This window comes from Mustelus asterias, chromosome 13 (genome assembly GCF_964213995.1).
Source record: "Mustelus asterias chromosome 13, sMusAst1.hap1.1, whole genome shotgun sequence".
Lineage (NCBI taxonomy): Eukaryota > Metazoa > Chordata > Chondrichthyes > Carcharhiniformes > Triakidae > Mustelus > Mustelus asterias.
This window is the reverse complement of record NC_135813.1, coordinates 28,297,546-28,314,208: the sequence shown is the minus strand read 5'-3', so window position 1 is coordinate 28,314,208 and position 16,663 is coordinate 28,297,546. Positions and strand designations below refer to the sequence as shown.

General features: G+C 48.6%; 1 protein-coding gene across 1 annotated transcript in view; it reads right to left on the bottom strand.

Annotated features, from left to right (window-relative positions):
* whrna (whirlin a) overlaps positions 1–16,663 on the bottom strand; it is a 259,282-nt gene that overhangs the window by 95,409 nt on the left and 147,210 nt on the right. Inside the window, exon 6 of the mRNA XM_078227565.1 lies at positions 2,399–2,435. Within this exon, the coding sequence (XP_078083691.1) occupies positions 2,399–2,435 (37 nt within the window). The remainder of the gene's footprint in view (positions 1–2,398; positions 2,436–16,663) is intronic.

Sequence of the window (16,663 nt, the reverse complement as noted above, 5' to 3'; positions counted from 1 at the left end):
AAAATTACAGGTCACTGCCAGAGGGTTTGCAAGCAGGGGAGCTGTAAAATTCTCCGGTCGGTCTTCCCACTGCCTATCCATCCACCCTGTTCCTGGGAGAAATATAACCTGGGAGAGGGTGAGACATGGTGTGGCTTGGCAACCTCCAGTTGAGACCCTCAAATGGTCATTGTCTGGGATTTTGAAACAGTTGGGAGGGGATTGTGGGGCTGGAAGGGGTTTGTGGAGGTGGGGATGGGGGCGGGGGGGGGGGGGGGGGGGGGCGGGGTGGGAGGGGGGGGCGGTGAGGTTATAGTGACAGAAGCCTGGAGGATATGTCTGTTCAAAACTCAGGTGGGAAAGGCAGGGAAGGGTGGTGCCCCTTTTCCAGTCGGAGCCCTCTTGCTATTTCTGCCCATCCCCACCCCACCCCCCCCTCCCCACCCCCTGTCAGCCTTTTAAACACAATTCCGACTCTTTTACTGCATCCCCAACACCTCCAGCCCTGCCTGGGCCCTCTCCTCCTGACCCTGCCACAGGACTGCTGGACTAGGGGAAGCGATGGCCTGGTGGTATTATCACCAGACTATTAATTGAGAAACTAAGCTAATGTTCCGGGGACCCGGGTTCAAATCCCATCACGGCAGATAGTGGATTTTGAATTAAATTCAATAAAAATATCTGGAACTAAGAATCTACTGATTACCATGAAACCATTGTCGATTGTCAGAAAAACCCATCTGGTTCACTAATGTCCTTTGGGGAAGGAAATCTGCCGTCCTTACCTGGTCTGGCCTACATGTGATTCCAGAGCCACCGCAATGTGGTTGATTCTCAACTGCCCTCTGAAATGGCCGAGCGAGACATTCAGTTGTCACCACCACCTTTTCAAGGGCAAATGTGGATGGCAATAAATACTGGCCAGCCACGTCCCATGAATGAATGAAAAACATTTACCTCTTGGAGCTTAGAATCTGGGGATTGCTTGTAGTCTTAATAGTGGCCATCACTCCTGGTAGCACTGCAGTGTTGCAGCCAATCAGTGGAACTATAAATGATGGTGATGCTGCTAATATAGGCCTGAATGCACATCCCACTTACTCTTCGATGGCATGATTGTACGCCCCACCATCTGAAAAATCTTGACCTTCGAAACAGCTTGTAGTTCTGAAGAAAGATTATTGATCTGAAATGTTAATTGTGGTTCTTCTTCCGCAGACGCTGCCAGACCTACTGAGTATTTCCAACATCTCCTGTTTTTTTAATTTATAATTCACTTTGTTTACTTTAGAAGATTGTGCCTTAGTTACAGGGTTACAGAAGTTCCCTCAATAACTGAATAATGGAAAGAAGGATTGTGTCCAATTGGATATTCATGAACGTAATGTGCATAAAGCATGTGCTACAAAAGCTGGTGAAATATGACATTTATTCTCACAAGTCAGGGACCAAGGGAGATGGTGGCCAAGTGATAATGTTGCTTGACTAGTAATCCAAAGGGTCAGTTTGGGGACATGGGTTCAAATCCCACCATGGCTGCTTGTGGAATTCAAATTTCATTAATCATTCTGTAGTATAGAACTTGCCTCGTAATGATGGAATTAAAAGTCTAATGATGACCATGAAACCATTGTCGATTGTCATAAAAAACCACCTGGTTCACTGATGCCCTTTAGGGAAGGAAATCTGCCATCCTTACCTGGTCTGGCCTACATGTGAGTCCAGATCCACAGCAATGTGGTTGACTCTGAAATGGCTTAGTGAGCCACTCAGTTCAAGGACAATGAGGGAAGTGCAATAAATGCTGGCCAGGCCAGTGATACCCAAATCCCATGAAAGAATAAAGAACAAAAAGTTAGTTACACTTGATAACTCCTACGTAACAAATTCTTGAATTTCTTAATAGCAAATCTTATAAAACATATTCCAAGGGGAGGCAGTGGCATCGTAGTATTGTCACTGGACTAGTAATCCAGAGATCAGGAGTAATGCTCTGGAGATCCGGGTATAACTCCCACCACGGCAGCTGATGAATTTGATTTGAATAAAAATCTGGAATTAAGAATCCACTGATGACCCTGAAATCATTGTCGATTGTTATAAAGAATCACTAATGTCCTTTAGGGAAGGAAATCTGCCATCCTTACCTGGTCTGGCCTACATGTGACTCCAGACCCACAGCAATGTGGTTGTCTCTTAAAAATGCCCCAAAGGCAATTAGGAATGGAAAATAAATGCTGGTCTAGACAGCAACACCCATATCCCATGAACGAATTTTAAAAACATATTTCCAACATTTATCTTCATGAAACTAATGTCAAACATTCCACTGTGCCAATATTTCTAATTATCAGAAAATTGTATTAATACTTGAAATGATTAATTAATCATAAACAGAAAAAGTGACATTTAGTCCTACCTTAACAGCAGTTTGCCCAATACCTTCTCCAGCAATCCTGGAAGACAAGAGCAAATAATATCTCATAAAGTACTAAGTATGGTAAATAACCCTGAAGCTTACGAACATCAACAATCAACTTTCTTCAGTCACGTCATGCACACAAACTTCCAATGATTACAACAATCTGCTTCTGTAAATCAAGGGGACTTCAGAAACAATGCTTGGTCATCTCACAATGAATTATCTTTGATCATGATGTGTGAGGATAAATTTCCAACACCTGTTCTCCTTACTGCGGCAAGCTGGAGCACCCTTGTTTGCATATTAATAACAAGCATCTAAAGCTGGAAATTTCCATTCTGGAGATGAAGGATGGGATTCCCGATTATTTACGCCCTGCCATCACTGCCGGAGCGAATGGAGAACTTGGTGCTCGGCCAAAACCTCCATTCACAGCAGTGGGCGAGGTTGGAGAATTCCGGCCTAAGTGTGGCGATGGGCAGGAAGGTCAGTGTGATTCCTACTGGGGCAGCAGAGCAGAGTTTTGCACCTGATTTTCTTGTTATCAGTTCATTTATCATGCATCAATGAGGGTCATGTGGCAGGGCGGGCAGTGATTCATTCACTCTGCTGTTATTTGAGTGGCCATGATGTGGAGATGCCGGCATTGGACTGGGGTAAACACAGTAAGAAGTTTAACAACACCAGGTTAAAGTCCAATAGGTTTATTTGGTAGCAAAAGCCACACAAGCTTTCGGATCCTTAAGCACCTTCTTCAGGTGAGTGGGAATTCACAAGGCATATAAAGACACAAACTCAATTTACATGAATAATGGTTGGAATACCAATACTTACAGCTAATCAAGTCTTTAAGATACAAACAATGTGAGTTTATTTGTATCTTAAAGTTTGTATCTCACATTGTTTGTATTTTAAAGACTTGATTAGCTGTAAGTATTCGCATTCCAACCATTATTCATGTAAATTGAGTTTGTGTCTTTATATGCCCTGTTTGTGAACAGAATTTCCACTCACCTGAAGAAGGGGCTTAAGGCTTCGAAAGCTTGTGTGGCTTTTGCTACCAAATAAACCTGGTGTTGTTAAACTTCTTACTGTTACTTGGGTGGCACAGTGGTTAGCACCGCTGCCTCACAGTGCCAGGGACCTGGGTTCAATTCTGGCCTTGGGCAACAGTCCATGTGGAGTTTGCATGTTCTCCCCGTGTCTGCATGGGTTTCCTCCGGGTGCTCCGGTTACCTCCCACAGTCCAAAGATATGCAGGTTAGCTGGATTGGCCATGCTAAATTGCCCCTTAGTGTCCTAATATGTGTAGGTCAGATGAATTTGCCATGTAAACGTGAAGGATTACGGGAATAAAGCGGGGGAGAGGGGCTGGGTAAAATCCTCTGTCGGAGAGTCGGTGCAGACTCAATGGGCCCAATTTTACTATTGCGTCGTGCCTGTTTTCAGGCATTTGCATGCATTTAAATTGAATTAATGAACTGCCCGCCCAACTTTATCAGCATTTCCCCTTTCCCACCATGTTTGCCAATCCAGAACGCGCCGTAATGGACCTGCTAAATAAAAGTCTGAACCGGGGCGCTCCAGCTGCTGAAGAGGCGAGTTCAGTGTTTCTACTGGCTCTCTGGCTCAGATCAGTGGTGGAAGGGAGGAGGGAGGAGGGTCAGATCATTCTCTGGTTTTGGGGGGGTGGGGGGGATGGGGAGTGAGGCCAGATCGTTGTCTGGGGGGGGGGGGGGGGGGAGGGGAGGAGGGAGGCCAGACCATTCTCTGGCGGCGGGGGTGGGTGGGAAGTAAGGCCAGATCGTTATTTGAGTGGGGGGGGGGGGGGGGAGGAGGAGGGAGGTGGGTAAGATGTTTCTCTGGTGGGGGGTGGGGTGGGGGGAGGCCCGATCACTCACTGGTGGGATGGGCGGTCAGATGGATCTCTGGTGGTGGGGGTGCGGCCTGATCGCTCACTGGTGAGGGGGGTGTCAGATGGATTTCTGGTGGTGGGCGGGGGCGTAGGCAGGTCCGCTGCCACTCTGCGGGCGGTCGGTGGGGGGGGGAGGGGGACAGGGGTGGTGATCCATCTGGATAGTGGGGGGAGTGGATAAGGGGGACAGTGATGTGTGTGGGTAGTGGGGGAGTGGATAAGGGGGACAGTGATGTTTGTGGGTAGTGGGGGTGTGGATAAGGGGGACAGCGATGTGTGTGGGTAATTGGGGGGGGGGTGGATAACATAGAACATAGAACATAACCGCGCAGTACAGGCCCTTCGGCCCTCGATGTTGCGCCGACCAGTGGTACCAATCTAAAGCCCCTCTAATCTACACTATTCCAATATCATCCATATGTTTATCCAATAACCACTTGAATGCTCTCAACGTTGACGAGTCCACCACTGCTGCAGGCAGGGCATTCCACGCCCTTACTACTCTCTGAGTAAAGAACCTACTTCTAACATCTGTCCTATATCTCTCACCCCTCAATTTAAAGCTATGTCCCCTCATGCTAGCCAACACCATCCGAGGAAAAAGGCTCTCACTATCCACCCTAGCTAATCCTCTGATCATCTTGTATGCCTCTATTAAGTCACCTCTTAACCACCTTCTCTCTAACAAAAACAACCTCAAGCCCCTCAGCCTTTCCTCATACGATTTTCCCACCATACCAGGCAACATCCTGGTAAATCTCCTCTGCACCCTTTCCAACACTTCCACATCTTTCCTATAATACGGCGACCAGAACTGTACGCAATACTCCAAATGCGGCCGCACCAGAGTTTTGTACAGTTGCAGCATGACCTCCTGGCTCCGAAACTCAATCCCTCTACCAATAAAAGCTAAAACACCGTACGCCTTCTTAACAACCCTATCGACCTGGGTGCCAACTTTCAGGGATCTATGCACATGGACACCCAGATCCCTCTGTTCATCCACACTACCAAGTATCTTACCATTAGCCCAGTACTCTGTATTCCTGTTACTCCTTCCAAAGTGAATCACCTCACACTTTTCCGCATTAAACTCCATTTGCCACCTCTCAGCCCAGCTCTGCAGCTTATCTATGTCCCTCTATAACCTGCCACTTCCCTCCGCACTGTCTACAACTCCACCGACTTTAGTGTCATCCGCAAATTTACTAATCCATCCTTCCACGCCCTCATCCAAGTCATTAATAAAAATGACAAACAGCAGTGGCCCCAAAACAGATCCTTGCGGTACACCACCAGTAACTGAACTCCAGGATGAATATTTCCCATCAACCACCATCCTTTGTCTTCTTACAGCTAGCCAATTCCTGATCCAAACCGCTAAATCACCCTCAATCCCATGTGTCCGTATTTTCTGCAAAATAAGGGGGACAATGATGTGTGTGGGTATGGGGGGGGGGGGGCGGAGAAGGCGGACAGTGATGTGTGTGGGTAGCGGGGGTGGGTGGATAAGAGGGAGAGTGATGTCTGTGGGGGCTATCGATCCCGCTTTTCGCTCCCAGCCGCTTTCTGAGGCCCGGGAGCGATCTGACACAGGCGCGCTTTTTCAAATTTTTTCTACATGCGCATGCGCAGTTCAGAGCTCCGATCGTTTCAGGCGCGCTAAGCCCCGCCCACAGCGCGAATGGGACCTGCAATTTTTTTCCAGGCTGAGTGCGTATGGGGGCCCCTGAAAGCAGATCTCTAAGTCGGATCTGCATTGCGCCCAGATTCAACACTCAGAATGAAAATGGTAAAATCGGGCCCAATGGGTCAAATGGCCTCTTCTGCACTGTTGGGATTCTATGATTCTATGACCTCAATAGGTCAAAGTGATATGATGCCATATTTAAATGGCACCCACACAGACATTCACTTACTGAAGGCCAAGTGTGTTGCGAACTTCTGCATTACCATGGTGACCAAACAAAACAAACCCTCGATTCCACGGGTCAGCGAGGCCTCCCTGGGAATTCTCCTCCAGGCTATCCAGGAAAAGCGGGAGGTCCTGTTCCTGGGGGTTGGAGCAGGAGGTCCTCCCACCCAACCACATCAGCCTGGGAGGAGGTCGTCAGGAGGTCCGCACACATGGCCAACAACAAAGGACGGCCCTGCGATGCAGAGAAAGAATGTGTGATCTGATCTCCTCCGCCAGGGCAAGTGAAACTTTAACACAATCCAAACTCACACTCCCATGAGGGCATCAGGCAGTCTAAGTGTTAGAGTCCACAGGGATGTCACACACAATCAATAGATGGGACATCAGCATTGTGTGTCTGCTTGTCACTTTAAGATCCTGCACATCTTAATTCCTTATTGGGGAGTGCTCAGCAGAGGCAACAGGCGTGCATGCTTCTGAAATGTTCCTGCATCCATTGTGCTCACAGTCAATCCATCAATCCAGTCAAGATTGCCCTCAACTGAGGGGAGAGAGTAAAGACCAAAGGGAGGCATCCCAGAGCTGAGCGCAGTCCCCTCTCGAGAGGGGACTGGTGAGGAGGGAGGTCACTCCTGTGTGGAAGGTGGGATGAACAAGGCAGTGAGGGCCCATGCAGTGTACATTGACAGCATGTGGACAATGACTGTGACTGATCTGGAGGATATAGGAGACTGGCCGGTCTAGCACTAATTTTCTCTTCTCTTTATTCCAGCCACCAGCAAGAAAAGGCAGAGGAAGATGCCAAACAAGTACCTCAGTCACAGCCCACCTTAGATGAAGAGGTGGAGAAGGCATCTGAGGAAGACCCATCGCTGTGTTCACCTGCACCCTCCACCAGCACAGATACACGCACTTCAGCGGGATCTAGTTCTAGAGTAGGCTCAGGGTGAAAATCTGGTTGTCACCTCATGGACCTGTTCCCACAGCAGGCAGAGGCAGAGGCAGTCAAGGCCTCTGACACCCTGAGTACTGCTGGAGACCGGGTCCCTGCAGAGTTCGAGTCCCATGATGAGCCTCTGGAATTGACCCTTAGAAAAATTGTCAGAGATGCAAGGAGAGGCAAGGGGAACATCGGGCAGAGTTGTCAAATGCTGTCAGCAGACTGGAGCGAAGGATGGAGGAGTCTGTTCACATTCTGTCTGACGTCGGGGCTCCAGCATGCAAGTGCATCAAAGTCTCCAAAGCAAATGGTGAAGGCCCAGGTCCAGAAGTTTCTGCCGGGTTTGCACTTGGACCTGCACACTGTCGCTCTCGCAATGCTGCGTTCCAGCAGTGACAAGATGAGAGGGGGACGGAGCACCGCAACCTCCCTCCAGATGCCCTTTCTCCTCAAGGAGTCAGAGAGGAGCCTGTGGCCATCCAAAGGGAGGAGGAGCTTCGGCCAGACACTCTGGAGGCATCCAAGGGTATCCCGCTGCTCAAAATCCCCTCTGCCTGTGACCCCCATCAACTCCAGCAGGCCAGGCCGAGGGGACCGCACCCCTGTCCCAGAGCAGGAGACCCTCAGTAGGCTAGGGCTGTCCAGGCCTCAGGCCTCCAGAGAGCATCTGCCAAAGTCATCGCAGACAAGAGGGCATAACAGTCAGAAGGCTGCTTCCACCTCTGCTGCGGTTGTCAGGGCTGCACATAAATGTAACGGCAGAGTTAGGAAAATTAAGAGGTTTTGAAAGCACTAGGGTGCACTGTTGTTTGTTAACTGTTACAGTAAAGTTTAAAGTTCATTTATTAGTGTCACAAGTAGCTTACATTCACACTGAAATGAAGTTACTGTGAAAATCCCCTAGTCGCCACACTCAGGCACCTGCTCGGGTACACTGAGGGAGAAGTTAGCATGGCCAATGCACCTAACCAGCACGTCTTTAGACTGTGGGAGGAAACCGGAGCACCCGGAGGAAACCCATGCAGACACAGGGAGAACATGCAGACAGTGTCTCAAGCCAGGAACCGGGTCCCTGGCACTGTGAGGCAGCAGTGCTAACCACTGTGCCACTGTGCTGTTGCAACCAATGTTGGAGTTGTTTCACCCAAGTACACTTTGCAATGCAGTCTATGTTATGACAGTGAGGTTTTAGGTAAAGTAACATTCATTCTAGAGCACCATAGCCTTTCGTGCTCCCTGAAACCTTATTCCAGTTGCACGTTAAAGGCTGACATTATTCCTTTAGTAGTTCCCACTCTCCCCGTGTGTGGTGCTGAACGATGGAAGTTGGTTTCACTCAGTGACATTTGAAACGTCTGATAGACGGGAATGAGTGTGTGCTGCCAGTGGTGTGTGTTCATCCTGGTAAACCCGTCTACTTACCTGTGAGGATCTTACCTTGCTCCTGAACAGCTGCCTAGCGTTACTCCATAGACTCCTTCGCAAATTCACAGAATGCAAATCGATAAGTGATACATGACATGACTGTGCACTCATTGACTGAGGTTTCATAGAAATGATTGATTTGTGAGATGGATAACGTCGAGGACTGTAATGGTATGGAACTGATGCTCCAGCACATCTCTGGAGTGTTCAGCAATATCAGTGAAGGGAAGAAGTTCTCAGTAACTGATGTGTCAATACTGACTGGGCCAGGTCTCTCCCAAGTGCCAAGGCAAGGAAGGATGTCAGCTTAGCAGCTGGAATGCCAAATGAATGCAGGGTAATGAGTTTGTCAATAATCACACAATGGTCCTACTGAAAGACTTGCTGTGAGGACAGTGCGAATATAACTCCCAGCTTTGGGTGCATGCTGTCTTGCAACTGATCGTTGCATCCTGATGCCATAGAATCATTGAATCCCTATAGTGCAGAAGAGACCATTGAGTCTGCACCGACACTCTAACAGAGTATCTTACCCAGGCCCTCTCCCCCCATCCTATCCCCATAGCCCCACACATTTCCCATGGCTAATGGGACACTAAGGGGCAATTTAGCATGGCCAATCCACCTAACCTGCAAATCTTTGGAGCGTAGGAGGAAACCCAGGCAGAAACAGGGAGAATGTGCAAACTCCACAAGTTACCCAAGGCTGGTATTGAACCTGGGTCCCTGGAGTTGTGAGGCAGCAGTGCTAACCACTGTGCCACCATGCTATCCTCTTGGAGCTCAGTAGCAAGATGCTGCCTCTGCATTCACCATTTATGGGAGGTAGTGTTTGGAGAGATTGTGCTCTCCAAATGTAGCTCCCCTCGAGATGGTCCAGCGTGAAACATTGACGAGTGTTTTTGAGTCTCAGAGCCAGCTTGCTAAGCTGCTGTCACACTGGCTCGAGTACATCAATATGTGCCATCATGTTTCAGCCTCTTGAAGGATGCCCTGAGCATTGACTTGTTGCTGCCATGGTTGAAAGAACTGCACTATGAATTATTGCTTACAGATATGCACTAATGGGGTGCTAAGCACATTCCACATTGGTCACAAGGTCAGGCTACTGAGTCTTCCAAGGATGACCCAATCATTAGGGTTAAATGTTCTAGCTCTAAGGAAGAGTCATACAGACTCAAGACATTAACCTCATGGTGACAGACAGCCTGACTGATCTTTTCCAGCACTTGCTATTTTTATTTTAGATATTCAGCATCTGCAGTATTTTGCTTTAATTAAATGTGATTATTGTGAGATTAATGACCTTTTGTTACATATTGAAGATGACCATGAAGGAATTGTTAGCTGGAATTTTACTGGCGCGCCCGCCCCGATTCCGGGGCAGGCAAGGCTCACAGAATGGAATTCTCCCTTGGCCTCAGGTGCGATTTTATGAGCCTCGCCCGAACAAGATCATAAAATCCCAGCCATTGTGTGGTCTGCAGCAAGCATGAAAAAAATCAGCACTCGTAAAAACTTGTCTACACCTTATACCTCCTGGAATCCTGTAGCTATGATGTTGTCACTGGCATGTCTACCACATCGTGCCCATGTAATGGCCTCTTCCTGATTCATTCCTTCAATGTCCTTCTCATCCAAGGAGACATCTAGTTCCTCCATGTCTCTCTGTGGCAATAAATCCCATGTGAACAACCATGATGTGGGAGGCTCTCTGCAGTATGTATTGGTGAGCCTTGCCTGAACAGTCCACCATAGAAAGCATTCTTTCTGGTTGTATCACTGCTTGGTTTGGCTCCTGCTCTGCCCAAGACCGCAAGGAACTACAAAAGATCATGAATGTAGCCCAATCCATCACGCAAACCAGCCTCCCATCCACTGACTCTGTCTACACTTGCCACTGCCTCGGCAAAGCAGCCAGCCTAATTAAGCACTCCACGCATCCCAGACATTCTCTCTTCTACCTTCTTCCTTTGGTAAAAAGGTACAAAGGTCTGAGGTCACGGACCAACTGACTCAAGAACAGCTTCTTCCCTGCTGCTGTCAGACTTTTGAATGGACTTACCTTGCATTAAGTTGATCTTTCTCTACAACCTAGCTATGACTGTAACACTACATTCTGCACTCTCTCCTTTCCTTCTCTATGAACGGTATGCTTTGTCTGTATAGCGCGCAAGAAACAATACTTTTCACTGTATGTTAATACATGTGACAATAATAAATCAAATCAAATCAAAAATGCATCATTAAGAGGCCAATATTCTGCTCTATTGAGGACCTTGTGGCTGTGTGTGCAGCATTGTGTCTCTCCTCAGATGCCCTCTCTGCATGGCAAATGGGCATCATTAGCCATGTCTACAGGGGGTGCCCCTTGCCACTAAGGAGTCAACCCAGTAAGCAGCGAGCTCCCTCAAATACCTATGGCACCTCAAAATGTGTCTGAGTCTTGTGAGCTCCCTGGCTACCTTGCTCAAATTGTTAGGGACACCAGAAGGAGGAAATCATACTTACCTTTAACAAAGTTCAGGCCTTCACAGACTGGGAACCACAGTTCTCAGAGGCCTCAGGGCATGCACTGGCCCTGTTATAGCCATAAAGATAGTCCAGTCTCCAGTAGTTATGAACATCTACTGGCCTCAGCCTGGCTGCGCACGTGTGGCTTGTTGTGATACTCATTTTCTTTATTCATTGATGCAATGTGGGCGTCGCTGGCTGGGTCGCAGTTATTGCCCATCCCTGAGGGCATTTAAGAGTCAACCACATTGCTGTGGCTCTGGAGTCACATGTAGGCCAGACCACAGCCGATTTCCTTCCCTAAAGGACATTAGTGAACCAGGTGGGTTTTTAACGTCAATCGACAATGGTTTCATGGTCAGTAGACTTTTTAATTCCAGATTTTTATTGAACTCAAAATTTTACCATGTGCTGTAGTGGGATTTGAACCTGGGTCTCCAGAGCACCACCCAGGGTCTCTGGATTACTGGTTGGTAAATGACCCTGTGCACATGCGTCAATTGTTCTTTTCATTCTTTGATTTAAGGGGAGCCCTGCATTTGCACAGAAGAAGAAAAGAGAACATAAAAGTGAAACAAGGAAAAAAGGAGATCAGATGTTGCAGGAGAAAACACCATTACACAGAGAGGCACAGAAGAAGCAGAAAGGCAGCTGCAGATCTCCCACAAGAACAGGAGGAAGTCCCAGAAAACAGGGAGTGGAACAAAAGAAAGTCCGCGAAGACAATTAAGTTGAAGAACAAGAACAGGAATCTGAACAAGGTCAGGTTCAGTGAACTTAAAGTAGGGAGTAGTGGAAAAGGCTCCGCATTAAAGATTGAAAGCTGCGGGGAACAGAATCAAGACAAAGTGAACTTGCGAGAAGCCGGAAGATCAGAGGAGACAGCCAAAGGTTTGTGACTCCTTCTTACAGGCCTGTGAAGCAGTGTTGTTCTGTTGGCATGGCTGAGTATCTCGGAGAGTGCATGGAAAGTGAAGCTTGAATGTACGTGGCGATTCCACAACTCTGGCAATCTGGCTGCTTTCGTTCATATCGAGCTGCACATAATGGGGAGCTTTATTGAAAAGGGCAACTGCGTGTGAGATTGTGAGATTCTACAAAGGTCCCCAGTGGAATCCTGGACAGATCTGCTGGCCACAAAGTTTACTGCAGTGGAAACTGCAGAGCAACCAGCATTGGATGCCCTCCAAATCCATATGGTTTGATTTCCTCATGGAGAATGTGGCAAACATGAGCTACCAGATCCCCAGACAAGTGAAGGCCCCTGCGGCATTGTCTTTGGCTCATCTCCATGTAGGAGCTGCTTCTTCTGTAGACCTTTGGTCACACTAAACATCTTTCTGGATTCAGCCGCTCCTCATCGGCATCTGGGGTTTCCTAGGGCCCCACTGGCTCTTGTTCCTCAAGACAATGGTCATGCCTGAGCTGTGCCCATTGGCGATAGGCCCTTCTTCTCCTCATTCTAATCAAAGCTATCAAGAAGTCAGTGTTGCCTGCATTCTCCATTCCTCCTTGTATCTGTGAACTGATACAATTGGACAATCAATGGGAGTTCCAAGAAATGGTCTCCTCCATATACAAGGCAGGAATGCCGTCTCTGGCCCTTGAGTCTCTGCATATTACATACCAAAGCCACCACTTGCAGGATCGCTCCAAAGAATGACACGTGGCTGAGCTCTCCCCTCGGATGCGATTACACAGTCACAGTGAGGGTCTTAATTAGGGACAAAAGATCCAAGTCCCAGGAACCAGAGTCAGCTCTGTGTTGGTTGTCCTCCAGTGGCCTTGACAATGACTATCAATACCCAGGTATTCCGGATTTCCTCTGGGTGCTCTGGTTTCCCCCCACAGTAAGAAGTTTAACAACACCAGGTCATTCTTCCCACAGCCCAAAGATGTGCAGGTTAGATGGGTTGGCCTTGCTAAATTGCCCCTTCGTGTCAAGGGGACTAGATAGGGTAAGTGCATGGGGATAGGGCCTGGGTGAGATTGTGATCGGTGCAGACTCGATGGGATGAATGGCCTCCTTCTGCACTGTAGGATTCTATGAATACCCAATCCTTGCACAAATGCCCTGTCTGCGAGCATGGTTCCCTGGATGCCATGAAGGGAACATGAAGGTTTGTCGGGTCCATGTTGCTTCTGCACTGCAGGTGTGACTTTTTGACCCTATATCCATTCTCACATACCTCTGTAAAGATCAGATGCCAATTAAAACATGATGCAGTGTAGCACTTAAACTTCATGTTTTCTTGCCTGAATGTGCACCATTGGTAAAGGAGCCAGGCTCGTGCACTGTACATGAAACCCTCGAGTTCAGCACTCAGCTGAGTCATGCTCTGCATGGTTTGAGCAGGACGGTTATAGAATGCCCCTTCAATTGGCCAAATATTGCTGTGCTGAAATCCTCTCACGTGCCCAGACACTCTCCACAATGATTATTTTTCACCTTGTTTTTCGAACTGTCATTGTAAAGTGAGCTTGAAAATGGTGCTGCTGATTTTGTCTTGGAGACCAGATTCCAATCTCCCTCAATCACCCACCAAGTTCCTGCTGTACCCCTCCAGGCCCAGTATCCCCGCGGGTAACCTGACCCCTTCCCTTCTCAAGGCTACTCTGCCTTTATGTGAACCCCTCTCCCACCACCATCAGACCACCCAATAGCTCCCCATGACTTCTCAGTCATCAATTGACAGGACCCAGATGACTCGTCTGAGCATGACGGTGCCACCTGCCTCACGGTGCCATGAGTCTAACCCGGAACCAACTGCCTAAGGTGCGTGACCATGACTGGCAAGGGAACAAGATATGTGTGCCAAGCAGAGCTCACTAACAGGGCCTGCACAGCCTCAGGACAGTCTGTTCATCATGCCCCCGACAGCATAGCCTGAGCCCCAGGACAGTTTTGACAATATGCCTCTGACACTGCAGAGACGTGGAGGGCACCCAATGCCAGTTGCTCTGAAATTTACCACTGTACTGAACACACAGCTGTATCTGCTACATAAATACAACTATCACAGTTTCTTAGATATAGATCAAAAAAGTTAGTTGAGCCAGTACCTACAAAATGTACCCAGGCTTTGACCTACTGTGGTAGTCACAGCATTTATGTGGATAGTCTAGTTGAGCTTTGGTCAACGGAAACCCACAAGGATATAGGTGGTAGGTGATCCAGCAATGATAAAGCCACAAATCATGAGGAAATGGCTAGGCTCTCCATTGTTAGAGTTGCTCATTACCTGGCACTCTCCCTGGTAACATTAAATAATTTTACTACAAGTGAAAAATCCAGCCCCTTCATTTGTTATAGAAGCACAGAATCCATCCAGTGCAGAAAAGGCCATTCAGCCCATCGAGTCTACACTGACTCTCTGACAGGGTGTCTTACCCAGGCCCTCTCCCCCGCCCTATGCCTGTAACCTCCACACATTTAGCATAGCTAATCCATCTAACCCAAACATCTTTGAACACTAAGGAGCAATTTACATGGCCAATCCACCTAACCTGCACATCTAGGACTGTGGGAGGAAACCGGTGCACCCGAAGGAAACCCACGCAGACATGGGGAGAACCTGCAAACTCCACACAGACTGTCACCCAAGGCTGATATTGAACCCAGGTCCCTGGCACTGTGAGGCAACACTACTAACCACTGTGCCACCATGCCACCCTTATCTTACACCAAAGACCTGAAACTTTTCGTCTTGTCCCATATATTTGAGCTTTGACCAAAATGAACAGTGCAAGTAAATTTTGTCAATCCCTTTTATCAAGAAAACTCACAGTTCATAAAACTCCTACAGTACAGAAGGAGGCTATTTGGCCCATCGAGCCTGCACCGACAACAATCCCACCCTATCCCCGTGACCCCACATATTTACCCTGCCAAGCCCCCAGAAACTAGGGTCAATTTAACATGGCCAATCAACCTAACCCACACATCTCTGGACTGTAGGAGGAAACTGGAGCAGCTGGAGGAAACCCCCGCAGACATGGGGTGAACGTGCAAACTTCACACAGACAGTGACCTGAGACTGGAATTGAACCCGGGTCCCTGGGGCTGTGAGGCAGCAGTGCTAACCACTGTGCCACCGGGCTGCCCCAGTTGCATCAGCTCAACACTTTATTCATACAGGACACAATCAATTTCTTAACCATTGCCCTTAAATTGCCCTGTAATGGCTCAAAGGCAATCAGATATTTTCCATGATGAGGGTTTTGGAACAGCACAGAGTACTGTAGGTGGGTTCAAACCAACAACTGCAGCAACAACATTATATTGATTTATTTGTTCTACATTCTCCGTTCTTGTCTTTTTTTTAACTCTGGTTTCATCCATTTGTCAACAACTCCTTTCCTAATCAGCACACTCTAGGATTATGTTGCTCAAAAAACTAATAAACCTAAATATACAAGGGGTGGCATGGTGGCACAGTGGTTAGCACAGCTGCCTCACAGTGCCAGGGACCCGGGTTCAATTCTGGTCTTGGGTGACTGTGTGGAGTTTGCATGTTCTCCCCATGTCTGCATGGGTTTCTTCCAAGCGCTCCGGTTTCCTCCCTGTCCAAAGATGTGCGAGTTAGGTCAATTGACCATACTAAATTGTCCCTTAGTGTCAGGGGATGAGCAGAGTAAATGTGTGGGGTTACAGGGACAGGGCCTGGGTAGGATTGTCATCGGTGCAGGCTTGATGGGCCAAATGGCCTCTTTCTGCACTGTAAGGATTTTATGATTCTATGACAAGGCAAACTAACTCCAAATACCGTTACTATAGCAAATATAACTATAGCCTTAATATAGCCAATTATCACCCAGAGCAAAGAAGATGGGGGCGATTCTCCCAGCCTGGTGCAACCAGGCCAGGAGACATCAGCGGAGTCCATTTAGCAGGCTCCACGCTGGGTGCTACGGCCTCCGCGCACCTCCGGCTCCAGTCTTTTGGAGTCATCATGTGATTTCCATATTTAAATTTGAATTTAAATCCCATTAGCGAGCCGGGGACTGAAGTCTCCAGGCTGCTAATGTCTCCCCCGCCAGGAGTGCTTCACTCCAGTGGGGTTAAGTACTGCTTCCCACGAACGGGGAACAGGTGGCCTGACCCCACTGGAGCAACAGAGGCCAGGGAGGCCCCCCCATGAGGTTGAGGGGAAGGGGGTGCATCGTTGGCAGTGCCAGACTGGCAATGCCAGCCTGGTCCCTTGGCACTGCCCAAGGGGCAAACTGGCAATGCTCAAGGGGCAAACTAGCAATGCCCACTGGGCAGCGGGCAGTGCCAAGGGGACAGGGCCTATTAGGGGTGGGTTATTGGGGCAGAACCTATTGGGGGCTGATCGGTGGGGGCATGGGACCCTGTTGCCACTCTGCATAGGAATCGGTGGCAGAGAAAGGAAAGGGGGTAACCAGGGCTGACCATCCAGATTGCAGTGAGTCTGCCTGCTTGGGGGCTTGGGTTTGGGCTACCGGTGAGGGGGTCGGCACTGCTGGGGGGGTTGGGTTGAGGCTGCCGGTGGGGTGTGGGTCGGGACTGCCGGGAGGGGGCAGGGATTA